The sequence below is a fragment of the Phasianus colchicus genome, chromosome 3 (genome assembly GCF_987193195.1).
Source record: "Phasianus colchicus chromosome 3, bPhaCol1.hap1.1, whole genome shotgun sequence".
NCBI classification, from domain to species: domain Eukaryota; kingdom Metazoa; phylum Chordata; class Aves; order Galliformes; family Phasianidae; genus Phasianus; species Phasianus colchicus.
This window is the reverse complement of record NC_143438.1, coordinates 2745601-2758731: the sequence shown is the minus strand read 5'-3', so window position 1 is coordinate 2758731 and position 13131 is coordinate 2745601. Positions and strand designations below refer to the sequence as shown.

Below are 13131 nucleotides of genomic sequence, written 5' to 3'. Positions count from 1 at the left end.
TCTTATTCGCTATATTCTTTAAAAACACACTGTTCCCATTCAGGTATTGCTCTGGATCTGATCTGTGATAACAAGTTCATTGAATTCCAATTAGATCCCTTCTAATCATGAAACATTTTTAGTTCATTTATTTCTTTTTTTGCATACTGGTGCTGGAGGTAAGGGTTAATCAGGACGAGAATTTGGCATTTGAGTTCCACAATGCCCTTTAGAACTTTTGTTAGGAAAAGTTGTAATAAAACCGTGGTCTCTTTCTCAAGATTAGATGACAAGCTGCCTACCTACCATTCAGGAATCTTTGTGAAAAAGGTAATGGTGGCACTGGTCAAGACAGCCATAACCTCAATGACATCCACCAGTAAGCATGACTCTGTCCCCTTGTAATGTTTGGACAAGCTGGCTACTTGATTCTGCTTTGGTTTTGAGCACACACACACACAGAAAACCCTGTTGTTGGTATTTATTTATTAATTTTTAAACAGAACAAAGAAACAATAGAACCATATGACCCACTGGTTCAGTTTGTTAAGTTTTGCAGTGTGTCAGTAATTAAAAGTAGAGTCAAAACACTAGAACAATGGAAGTGGATATTCTACTAAGATAAAGCGGTGGAAATTCTGTCAGAAGATGTTGGCATTTCCACATTTTCTTTCTGCAGAGGCATTTAAAACCTGTAAATACTCACTCCTATACTGTCAAACTAATAATACTGATATAAGTTCCAACTTTTTACTTGTGGATCAGTCAATGAATCTCAAATGAGTTCCCTTGGAGTAGGGAGCCAGTACAACTGCTAGTTAGAGAGATTGCTTTTGCTTAGCTTGTAAAGGTCACCTACACTTCCCTTATTATGACTCTAATCAGTTTGTGATGTTTCAAATACAGCTCATTATTCATGATTTGTGACTTCCCAGTGAAAACCTCATAAGACAACAACAGACCTTCAGGTCACCTAAGAATAGCTTTTCCTGTACCGTGACCTTTTCTCCCTTAATCTATTCCTTGTCCTGCAGAAATAATTCATTTGTGCATTCAGACTCTTTGAACATAGAGTTTAAGCAACGGGGAGGAGGGCAGACAAGATTAATGCGGTGAAAATAAGCTGACAGCCTAGAATTGACCTCATGCAGAGTACTCAGCCTATACCTGAATTCCTCCGTGCACAAGAACAGAACGTTTTATGAAGTAAATAACTTCAGTCTGTACGAGTAGAGTGCTTGGCATAATGGGTGCCAAATACTCAATCAGAATATCCAGGATGTACAAATTAACATTAGTGTTAAAATTTATCTTATTTTCCTTCTTGGCTATAGAAAAGATGGATTGTTTTTACTTATCAAAACGTGCCAGATTTTATTACTACTTAAATGTTTAGAAAAGACTTCTTATTTCTTCTATTCCTTGAGAAAACAAACAAACAAATGACCAGCTGACCTACTTAGTACAAATCTTTTTTAATGTACTGCTGCTAGAACACTGAAATGCAAGTGTTTGGAAATAGACAATAAACTCTCACTGTTGTTCTGTTACAGGCATCTTTTTATAGCATGAGAGTTGGATAAACGTGACTTGAACTTCTCAGGACCCCTGGGACTGAACTACAGATTCTGAGCTTTGTGGCAATGCAGCAGTGTGAAGCTGGAGAGCTAACAATTAAAGGATTCAGAATTACAGCACACCTCAGCAAACCTGAATTACACAAGATACCAAATGTCTTAGGCAGAGAGGGAAGCAGAGACCTTAAGCTTACAGTGCTGAGTTTCCATCACATAGTTATCATTAGCAGTGTGCCATCACACAGTTATCTTTACCATTTACCATTTACAGGAAAGTAAGTCAGGACAAATAAGCCCTGTTAAGACTAATGGGAATTAATGTATACTGGCAGGCAGATTACACAAAGAGGCAGGAAATTCCTGTAGGTTCTCCCCTTCTGAAATTCTGTTTTCAAAGTCATTCTTGGTGTTGACTTTAAACACCTATTTTTCATTCTCAAGTTACTTTGGTATTTGAGTCCCATTTGGCTTGCCTCCGTGATAGATTGCTGGAAAGTTTGCTTTTCTTCACAAAAGCAGCACAGACTCTTGGAACAGCTCGCTTCGCGAGTTTTCGGTTTCGTTGTTATTGAATCCATACCATCCCCAAACCCTCCCACCAGCACAGGGCGGGCTGGCTTTCCTTAGCCGCAGACACAGCTTTAGGCTCAGGCTCTCTGATTTGTTGTCCCGCACGGTGCGTTCAGCCGAGATCCGATAACAAAAGGCGAAGCGGGCGGCGAAGGAGCTCTGGAGCAGTTGACAACGAGGGCTGAACGCACAGAGAGCCCAGACGCCGGTGCGGGTGCCTCATGGCTCCCGGCGACGGCTGAAGAGATGGAAGTGTGAGCCGGGGGGCCGCGCTGAGAGCGAGGAGCGGCACCGACGGACGGCCCATGGGCGGCCGGATGAGTTCGATGCTCCACGGGAGGGAACCGTGCCCCCCGCCTCGGCGCCGTCCGGCGCAAGAAGAGGCCGAGATGATGATGAAGGTACGTGGGATTTGCTCAGAGGGGGACGTCTGGGGGGGGTTCGGCGCCTCCAGGGCTGCGGCCGGGCCGGGGTCCCGCATACCTGCCCGCTTTTTGCGGCTCTGCACCGACCGCCGGCAGCGTAACTGCCGCATAACTCACTGCAGACCCGGCGGCTGGAGTTGGCCGTCCGCGCCGTCCTGCTTGCCTGGCTTGGCAATGAGAATTGAGCGCACTGAGCTGGGTTTGGCTGCTGTGATACCTGCCGCAGATGGAGCTTCCGTGAGAGAGCGTTTGCCTTCCCACCGATTTAAATGCTCGCGTTACTCTGAATATAAATCGTATCTTGGGACGGTGGTGGAAAAGAAACGTCCAAACGTGGGGGTGGGTTGATAAGACTGAAGAACACAAAACTTTCCATGTATGTGAAAGTTTGATCAATTTTGAATTATTTTGGCTTTAAACCCGTTTGATCTCACGTGATGCCTTTGACTTTGACTCAGAGCAAAACTAGAAAAAAACTGTTGGCAGAGCAGCTTTTCAGGCACAAATGGAAATGGAAAGTAACAGAAATATTGCTTAGAGTCCCAGCCGATGGTCTCAGTCCGACACAACTCATTCCAGAGGCTCATTCATGCATCTGTATTTCTGGTTTACTAAGCAAACCTCTGGACCTTTGAAGTTTCATGCATTTCCTCCTGGATTGCCTCTAAAACCTCAGTTCAGCAACAGTTCTAAGTTAAACATATGTTGAGGTGTTTTTGTTGACTCAAGCTCTACGTGCCACTATAGGTCTCCCTCTCACATGCTCAAGTAAGCACCTTCTCATTTCAAACCCCTTCTGAAAACACATCACTTCTATTGAAACCTTTTAGGATTAGTTTTCCAGAAGTTAGTGAATAATATACCACACAAGGGGTAAGCTGTGGATTCGTGCATTAGATAATCTTTACTGGTTTCAGGCTCCCTTTGATCATTTCATGTACGCTCTATGAAACCATCTCCTTTAGTCTTTGTATAACGTTTCAAAACAAGCAGTTTCAAATACCCATTTTATTATAAAAAGCTGCCAAGGAAATATCTGAGCGTACACTTTCCTGCCAGAATTGCTTGCCTGTGAGGTGTAAGATGGCCAGTATTCAATCCTAGACAAGTGACTCATTTAAAGGGTTGAAATTTTTGCCTTCACTCAGAAAAAGGAGCTTTATTCCATTTGAAAGCATATCCAGTGATCTCCAGAGATCTCTTGTCAAAGAAATATTTGCCTGTGACCTTAGTCCTGATATTAAATCTGAAAATTCTAATATTATGATGAAAAGAAAAACTGTTGTAACAAACTTCTGGTGAGACCTTGTAGTACCCGTAAGGGAGGCTGATAGGAAGGATGAGGAACTCTTTGCCAAGGAGTGTAGTGATATGATAACAGGTAATGGACTTTAAAGCAAAAGAGGGTAGATTTAGGTCAGACACTAGGAAGAAATTCGTCACCATGAGTCACTGGACCAGGTTGCCCAGAGGAGCTGTGGTACCACATCCCCAGAAGTGTTTGAGGTCAGGTTGGGTGGGACTTTGGGCAGCTTAATTGGTGGGAGGTGTCCCGGCCCATTGCAGAGGGTTGGAAGATAGATGGTCTTTCAGGCCCCTTCCAATCCAAATCATTCTGTAATTCTACTTTTGCTGAATGCTCTTAAAACACATTAAGAAAATACTCTGCATTATATGATCTTTGGGAGCAAAACACATGCCCTGTTCTCCTTTTTTGTGCCAGAACTTCTGTTACAAAGACGTAGGTACAAGTAATCCAGTTTGCACAGAACTCTCACAGTGCTGTGGTACTGCTCATCATGACTGTTCAGTCCCACTACACTCTGGTTAGTCAGGTTCCGTGTCCTTCTTTCTGTCTGTCTGGGGATGGTAATTCAGAATCTGCTGCTCTGAGAACTCTCCAGTTAATTAATAATAATAGTGCTTGGGGATAACTTCTTTTAATCTAGATTCTTACCTCCAAGTTTGCAACTGATTCTTCCTTTCTGTGCTAAGACTTCCTGAATGGTCAAGGGAACCCTTTGAGCAATGAACCCAGGATTGATAGAACAAGCTGAACTACCTACAAGATGGGAAGTGGGAAATGCCAAGAACAAGGATGAAGAAGTATGATACTTTTATTAGCACCGGTCTGTCAGGATACCCATTTATAGGGGGTGGGGGAGAGTGAGAGAGATTTAGATAAAATACTGAGTTTCATGAAATGTATGGTCTGTGTTCTCTCAAATGTTAGTTTATAAATCAAGTATTTCCTCTCTGAAACCAATTACATTTAAGTAGTTTAATGTAAATTAAAGGGCAATCTGAGCCAGTAATTCTCAAAAACAACAACAACAACGATAAAAAAACTGTCTTAGTCTCCAATTTATGCTGCTATTATGGAACAAATTAATGTCAGTGGCTTTATTTCATATCTGGAACATACAAAGGAGGCAATAAATAAGAGTTTGAAATACGAGCTTTCTGTATTGCTGAATCTCTGTAGGTCTTCTCTTCCAAAAGAAAGATATATATGTAAGTTGCTTTGAAAGTATTGCCTCCTGTTTATTTTCAGGAAAATTACAACAGATACAAAGACACATTTGACAGAGCACACTGCCAGCTTCAAAACACTGTTTTTTCATCATAGTTATTGCCATTAACTATGCATTTTTACCAGTGATGAAAAAGAGCCTGCATGCTATGTAGAAATCTGCATAGATGTCTTAAATGTGGCTTGTTTTTCATATCACTGTCATCACTGCTGCAGTGCTCCACCCACTGCCTCACTGTGCTCACATCCACCGTTTGGTTTCCATAAACATTCAGCAAGCATGAATGAATGTCAATGGGTGCCATTTTTTCTGCATGAAGGAACTCAATTGCACAGCTTTGGTTCGTACACACTTCCATGTCAGATGCCATTTTGTCAGGCTGTCCCTCTGCTGCCATCTGTTGCACAATGGCAGAATGTAGTGTAATATTGTTGGGAAGGTTCAGCCTCTACTGCCATACCAACATCCACCTCTGAAATTGTGGGTTAACATAGTAAAATAAGAAGCAGGACTTTTAGAGCAGCCCTCGTAATTATACATCAGGCCATCTGAATTTCTACCGCTGGGTATTTGAAGTGATTTTGATGTTAAACATTCTATCTCAGAATTTGCTGAAAGATGTTAATGCAAATTTGAGGGGAAAACAGCGTAAATTTGACTCCTGGAAGGAAGCATGTTTAGCATTGCTGTCTTTCTCTTGTTTGTTTCTGTTTATTAGTTAGCTTTCATTTTTAATGTATATCAGGCCTGCTAAAACATCACAGAATCATGAGGGTTGGAAAGGACCTCTGGAGATCATTGAGTCCAACCCCCTTGCTAGAAGCAGGTTTTCTACAGTAGATTGAGCAGAAAAGCATCCAGGCAGGTTTTTAATATCTCCGGAGAAGGAGAATCCACAGCCTCCCTGGGCAGCCTGTTTCAGTGCTCTGTCACCCTCACAGTAAAGAAGTTCTTCCTTGCGTTTGTATGGAACTTCTTTTGTTCAAGTTTTTGCCCATTGCCCTTTGTCCTGTCACTGCACACCACAGAAAAGAGCTTAGCCCCATTCATTCGACTCCCCCCCTTTAGATATTTATAAACATGGTTGAAATCATGGTTGAAATCTTCTTTTCTCCAGGCTGAACAGACCCAGGTATCTCAGCTTTCCTCATAAGGGAGATGCTCCAGGCCCTTTATCATCTTTGTGGCTCTCTGCAGGGCTCTCTCTAGAAGATTTTATGAACTGGGGATCCCAGAACTGAAAACTGTACGAAGACAAGCTGAGGGAGCTGGGCTTGTTCAGCCTGGACAAAAGAAGGCTGCAGGGTGACCTCATTGCAGCCTTTCAGTACCTAAAGGGAGCCTACAAACAGGAGGGGAATCAACTCTTTGAAAGGGTAGATTACTGCAGGACGAGGGGAAATGGTTTTAAGTTGAGGGAGGGAGGATTTAGGTTGGATGTCAGGAGGAAATTCTTTACAGAGAGAGTGCTGAGGTGCTGGAACAGCTGCCCAGAGAGGCTGTGGATGCCTCAAAACATGGAGGTTTTCAAGGCCAGGTTGGATGGGGCCCTGGGCAGCCTGATCTAGTATGAAATGGGGAGGTTGGTGGCCCTGCATGTGGCAGGGGATTGGAGATTCATGATCTTTGAGGTCCCTTCCAACCCTGGCCATTCTGTGATTCTGTGACTATATTCCTGATGTGACCCCACCAGAGCAGAATAGAGGGGGGAGAATATCCTCCCCTGGCCTGTTGGCCATGCTCTTTTTAATACATCTCAAGATACCATTGTTGTTCTTGACCACAGATGCACACTGCTCGCTCATGGCCAGCCTGTTGACTACCAGGACAGTCAGGTCCTTCCCTGTGAAACTCTTCTCCAGCAGGTCAGCCCCAAACCTGTACTGACACGTGTGGTTATTCCTCTCCCAAGTATAGGACTCTATACTTGTCCTTGCTGAAGCTCATCAGACTCCTCTGTGCTCAGCTCTCCAGCCTGTCCAGATCTCACTGAATGGCAGCACCACCTTCTGGTGTCTCAACCACACCTCCCAGCACTGTATATCAGCAAACTCTTTATCTCTTCATCCAAGTCTTTGGTGAAGATGCGGAACAAGATCAGGCCCAGTAGCGACAGGCCTATCTTGTATTGGCAAGCAAAAAAGCAATAGTGAAAATTGAATTGCTAAGTGACATAAGCAAAGCGACTGTTTTGAGGTTAAAAACAATATGTAAGATTTCAAATTTCATGATTCTCAGCCTAGTGCTTTTCCACTAAAGTGTACTGCTTTTTAAATAACGAGTTGTCACTTCACTGTGGTTTAAGCAGCTAAGCACTACACAGCTGCTTGCTCATCCTTCCAAGTTGGGATTAAGGAGAGAATCAGACAAGTGTGAGAACTTGTGGCTTGATATAAAGATAATTTAATAGGGAAAGCAAAAACTGTATATGCAAGCATTGCAAAACAAGAAATTAATTCACTACTTTCCATTGACAGGCAGGTTAAGCCATTTCCGGGAAAGCAGGGCTCATCATCTTATGTGATGATGGATTCTTGGGAATACAGACAGCATTGCTCCAATTGTATTCTCTCTCCTTCTTTCCCCCAGCTTTTGCTGCTGAATCTGACGCAGTGTTCTAGGGGACATTCCTTCGGCCAGTTTGTGCCAGCTGTTGTGGCTGTGTCCCTCTCAGCTTCTTGTGCATCCCCAGCTTTGTTGCTGGCGGAGCCGTGTGAAAAGCTGAGAATTCTTTGATTCTGTGCTGGCATTGCTCGGAAAGGACTAAAACACAAGTGTATTATCAGTACCATTTATATTAAAATCCTAAATAAATAAATATATGTACTGTCTTTATGAAGAAAACACTATCTCAGCCAAAAATAGGACAAAGTTTTGCAAAACAGGAGAAAAGGACAGTCTGAAAACAATCTCTGTATATATCTTGGCTGTACGGTAGGCTTCCACATTGCATCTTAACATCTCTGACTGGGAGAATGTACGCAAATATGAGAATGCTACTCAGCTCAGAGAGCAGTCACCAATATTACACAGTTCAGTGGTCTATCTTGCCCCTGTGGGAGCTTTATGGCTACTCCTACTGAAGGTTTCTTTATTTGCACAGATGAAAACGATAGGAAGAAGACTAGTTTTTCCCATGAATAAATACTTCTAATGGTTTTGGACTGAATATTAAGCAAATAGCCCACAGTCTCATATGTCTATAACAATACAATTTCCTTGTATTGTTATGCAACACGAAAGTCAGAATAAAATGAGAATCCTTGTGAATTTATTTATTTATTTTTTGCTAGTTGTCTTAGTTTCAGCTGGGGTGAAATTGTTTATTCAGTGTGTCTGGTATAATGCTATGTTTTGGTTCTAGGCGAAAACAGTGTTGATAACACACTGATGTTTACAGTTGCCTGCTAAGCAATATTGTGTAGACTCAAGGCCATTCACAGCAAAGGGCCCAAGGAGCTGGGAGGGAACAGAATTAGGATAGAGGACAGAGGGATATGTCACATCCATGTCATATCACATCAAGCGGAAGGAATTTTGAAGAGAGTGGGAGTTCATCTGGCTCTCTTCTGCTGGACATTGATTTGGTGGTAAACAATTGCTTGTGCATCACTTGTCATATACCTATAGATATACATATTTGTCATAATTATTATCCTTTTTCTATATCTTAGTAAATAGCTTTATATCAACCCACAAGTTCTACTTATTGTTTATTTTTATTTTTATTTTTATTTTCTCCCCCATCCCACTGGGAAGAAGGGGAGTGAGTGAATGACTGTGTGGTACACAGTCACCTGCCAGGTTAAACCACGACAGGTTATATGTTTATGAAACCCCAGCATTCTTTTTAAATGATTTGTTAGCTATAAGATCAACTGGGAAAAGAAGTTTAGCATAAAAGGCACAGTGCAAATTTTCTCAGCATAGAAGGACAGAAAGAATGAGAAGTAACAGAAATGTAAGTGGACACCTTAATGGTCTGTGTCTGAAACAATTACTTTAATTAAATGTTCTGTTTGGTCACTTAATCAGAGGAATAGGGATTAAGCAGAGTCACCTGTAGGACTTGCAGATTAGCAAATAAATGCCTACAAGTTACCATTATGCAGAAATCCTTCGAAGACAGTTTAGGAACATAATGAGCTGGGGTGCTGCTCTTAAGTGTCTATGCACCAACACACATAGTGTGGGGAGTAAACAAGTTGAGTCAGACAGGTGTGTGTGGTTGCAGAGCTACAAACTTATTTGCATCACAGAGATGTACTCCTGTGACTGAAGGTTTGCAATAGAAGGATGCAGACATTTTGGGAAGGACAGGCTAGGGAGATGCAGTAGATGTGGTGTTCTTTTTGTAAATGATGAGCTGGAGTGCATGGACCTCTGTCTGGGGATGAATGAGGAGTTAGTTGAGAGTTTATGGATTGGAATTAAAGGGAAAACCAACTTCAGTGACATTATAGTGGGAATATGCTACAGACCACCTGTCCGGGAAGAACAAGCAGATGAACCCACTGTGGATGTGTAAGAACAACCTTGTGTTTGCAGGCCCTTCTCTTCCTGGAGAATTCCTGCACCTTAATATCTGCTGGAGGGACAATATAGCAGAAGCCTCCCATTAGGAGTTTCACTCCAGTCCTGGAGTGTGTTGATTGTAAATTCTTCTCCAAGTGGAAGAGAAACCAGTGAGGGGAAGTGCTTTAATAAACCTCATACCCACCAGTAAGTAGGGACTTATTAGGAATGGGGAGGTCAGAGACAGCCTTGCTGCAGTGATCCTGAAATAGTGGAGTTCAGGAACCTGAGGGAAAGGAGGAAGGTGAAAAGCAAGCTCACAATCCTGTACTTAAGGAGGGCAGACTTTAGCATCTTCAGGGGTCTTCTTGGAAGAGTCCAGTGAGACTACTGTGGGATAAGGCCCTGAAATAAGAAGCCTAAGAAAGCTGATTAATACTCAAGGAACAACTTCTCCAAGGTCAAGAATGATCCATTTCAGCAAGCAGTAAGTCAGGCAGAAATTCCAGGAGCCTAGTGTGGATGGACAAAGCACTCCTGGCCAACCTCACAAAAAGAAAGTGTAAAGAGGTTGGAGGCATGGGTGGGTAACCTAGGAGGAATACAGAGATGTCCCAGCATCTGTGCATAAAGTTAGGAAAGCTAAAGCCCAAGCAAAATTGAATCAGGTCAGGGATGTCAAAATGTCAGAGACATCAAGAAGGACTTCTGTAAGTACATACGTGACCAAAAATGAAAAAAAAAAAAAAGGCTAGAGAAAATGTGGGCCCATTGTTGAACGAAACAGGGCACCAGGTCACACAGGATATAGAAGAGGCCGATGTACTGAATATCTTCTTTGCCACAGACTTTTGTTAGCAGGATTGATCTTTGCAAATCTCAGGCACAAAGGATCGGGGGGAAAAGCTGGAGCCAGAAAACTGTGCTCCTGGTGGGAGAGGGTCAGGTCAGGTAACTTGAGGTGAATCGAAAATGGGCTAAACGGCTGGGTCCGGAGGGTTTAGTCCTGGGTTCAGTCCTGTTTAACATACTCATTAGTGATCTGGATGATGCAGTAGAGTGCACAGTCGATAAATACACAGATGACAAAGATGTGGAGAGCAGCTGGTCACCAAATGGCTGCGCTTTCAGTGGAACCTTGACAGGCTAGAGACTTAGGGTGACAGGAACCTCATGCAATTCAACAAGGGGAAGAGCAGACTCCAGCATCTAAGAAGGAACAACCCCGTGCACCAGTGTGTCCTGGGAGCCACTCATGTGGAAAGCAGCTTGGCAGAAAAAGAGATGGAAGTTCTCATGGATCCCAAGTCAAATATGAATCAGCAGCATACCCTTGTTGCTAAGAAGGCAAGCAATTCTGTTGTCTTCTTTTCACAATGCCAGTATCACCAGGTGACCTTTCTCTACCCAGACATGCTGAGGGCACTCCTGGAGTACTGTGCCAACTTCTGTCACTTTCTACCTTCTTCCCTGACCAGAGAGAGAGGCCTGAGCATTCTGGAAAAACTCCAATGGTGGGCTGCAAAGAAGATGGTACTGGAGCACCTCTGCTATGAGAAGAGGCTGAGAGCTGGAGCTGTTCAGCCTGGAGAAGAGGAAGGTTGGATCTCATCAATGTTCTGAAGAAAGACTGCAAAGACAATGAATCCAAGATCTTCAGTGGTGCCTGACATCAGAACAAGAGGCAGTAAGCACAGAGAAAGACAGAATGTTCCTCTGAACATCAGGAAACTTCATCAGTGTAGTAGTGACTGAGCACTCTAACAAGTTGCCCAGAGATGCTGTGGAATCTCCCTCTTTGGAGGCCTTTAAAAGCCACCTGGACATGGTCCCATTTAACCCGTTCCAGTGTCCCTAGCAGGAGGGTTGGACCAAATGAACTTCAGAGGTGCCTTCTAACCTCGGTCGTTCTGTGATTCTGTGATGATAGTTGAGTATACCTTTGCCTTCACAGTTGATAGCATAATCAAAATAAAATTCATATCTAAAGATTTATTTTCAAGTGAAGTGTATCATGATCTCAGAAGTGAGCTTGTAAGAAGTATGGTTATTTTCAAATCATCATTTTAATTCCAATTCTGCAGATTATCCACTCTCTCTGTCACAACACACTTTTTGGGTACTTTTTCATCTTGGCTTTAATAAAATAAATGGAACAGTGAAAAAAATACTAAAGGAAAAAAACAAAACCCATGACTTTGTAGCACAGCCTAGAACAGATCTTCGTACTTTGTTGTATGTTCTTTAGCACTATATCAGTACTGCATTTCAGGATAATGTGTTTCTGGCTGTTTTATTATTGTACATTCTTTGCAATTAAAGGCAAATACCACCTTATTAAAGATCTTCCATTCTGGGCTAAGGGCATGAATAGCTGTTTTAGCTGTCATATTTTAGAGAGTCAGTTACCACTACTGTTTATCAGATCTGTTCCAGATGTGGAAACAAAAAATTGAATGAAGCCTGAGATACACGAAGTAAATAGATGCTTTCATTCCTTCCTGCCCTGTTATGTTTTTATCTCAAAGGTTTTGAGTTTTCTCCTTATTATGAGCCGTCCATTACAGTTTCTTTTAATGACATTAAAAAAAGGAGGCGAAGGACAGGATTATCTCCCTCTACTCTGTCCTCATGAGGCTCTGCTTGGAGTGCTCCATCCAGGCCTGTAGCCTCCAGCTCAAGAAAGACGTGGAACATGGAACAGGCACCATCTGTATGGCTGCATGTAACAATGTGGGGGAGAAAACACAGGGTAGAATTGGGAAATACTCCATATTCTTTCTCCTAATTGATGGAAAACTGGCAATGAGAAATCAGAGGTTGGTGTCATAAACCACCTTTTGTTTATCAGAAGCAATTTTTATGGGGCCAGAGAGTGAATGTGCAGTCCAGTATCTTGCCTTTGTTTTTCACTGTTCTCTATCATCAGACCACAAAACGCTAACAAAAAGCCTAACCTTACTTCTTTTTTTTGACAGTTATCCAAGCAACCAGAGCCAACAGATGCATTTTTAAAGTAACAGACTCTCAGAAAGTAATGTATGCTTGGGAATTGAAAGGGCAAAAGGTTTTTGTTATGTTTTTAAAGGAAATGTCAAGCATAAACTCTTTTTCATGTCTGTATAAGCCCAGCGGGCATGGAATGCCTGCTTCCTGCCAAATCTGGTATTAACTATGGCTATCACATTGAGGGAAATTAGAACCATTTGAGTCTCTGTACTTGAAGGTTCCCAAGTATGATTTAAGAAGGCTTACTCTAGATTGTTATGCCAGTTTATGGGATTTCAATGCATGTGTTAACTGATCGTGTCCTGGCCTTGAATGCATTGATTCAAGGGTTTCATTTAAGCATAGGCCTGGTGGCATCAGGACTTAGAGACCGGGGAGGAGGCAAGAGAAAGAAAGGAAGATGATACTGAAAGAGATGAGTGACTGAGCTCAAGCAGAGGATTTTGACCTGTATTTCACACAGCTGTAATTTTGATGGGTGGTTCCACAAAGGGTTGTATTTCTAGCCCATCACAAAACTGT

General features: G+C 42.5%; 1 protein-coding gene across 2 annotated transcripts in view; it reads left to right on the top strand.

The window, feature by feature from the left end:
* The first annotated feature begins 2118 nt into the window (after nucleotides 1-2118).
* TNS3 (tensin 3) overlaps nucleotides 2119-13131 on the top strand; it is a 212186-nt gene continuing 201173 nt past the window's right edge. The window contains exon 1 of one of the 2 annotated variants that reach the window (XM_090136801.1): nucleotides 2119-2527. In XM_090136801.1, the coding sequence (XP_089992927.1) occupies nucleotides 2432-2527 (96 nt within the window). In that variant the 5' untranslated portion in view covers nucleotides 2119-2431. The remainder of the gene's footprint in view (nucleotides 2528-13131) is intronic. The other variant, XM_031592014.2, reaches the window with a different exon arrangement.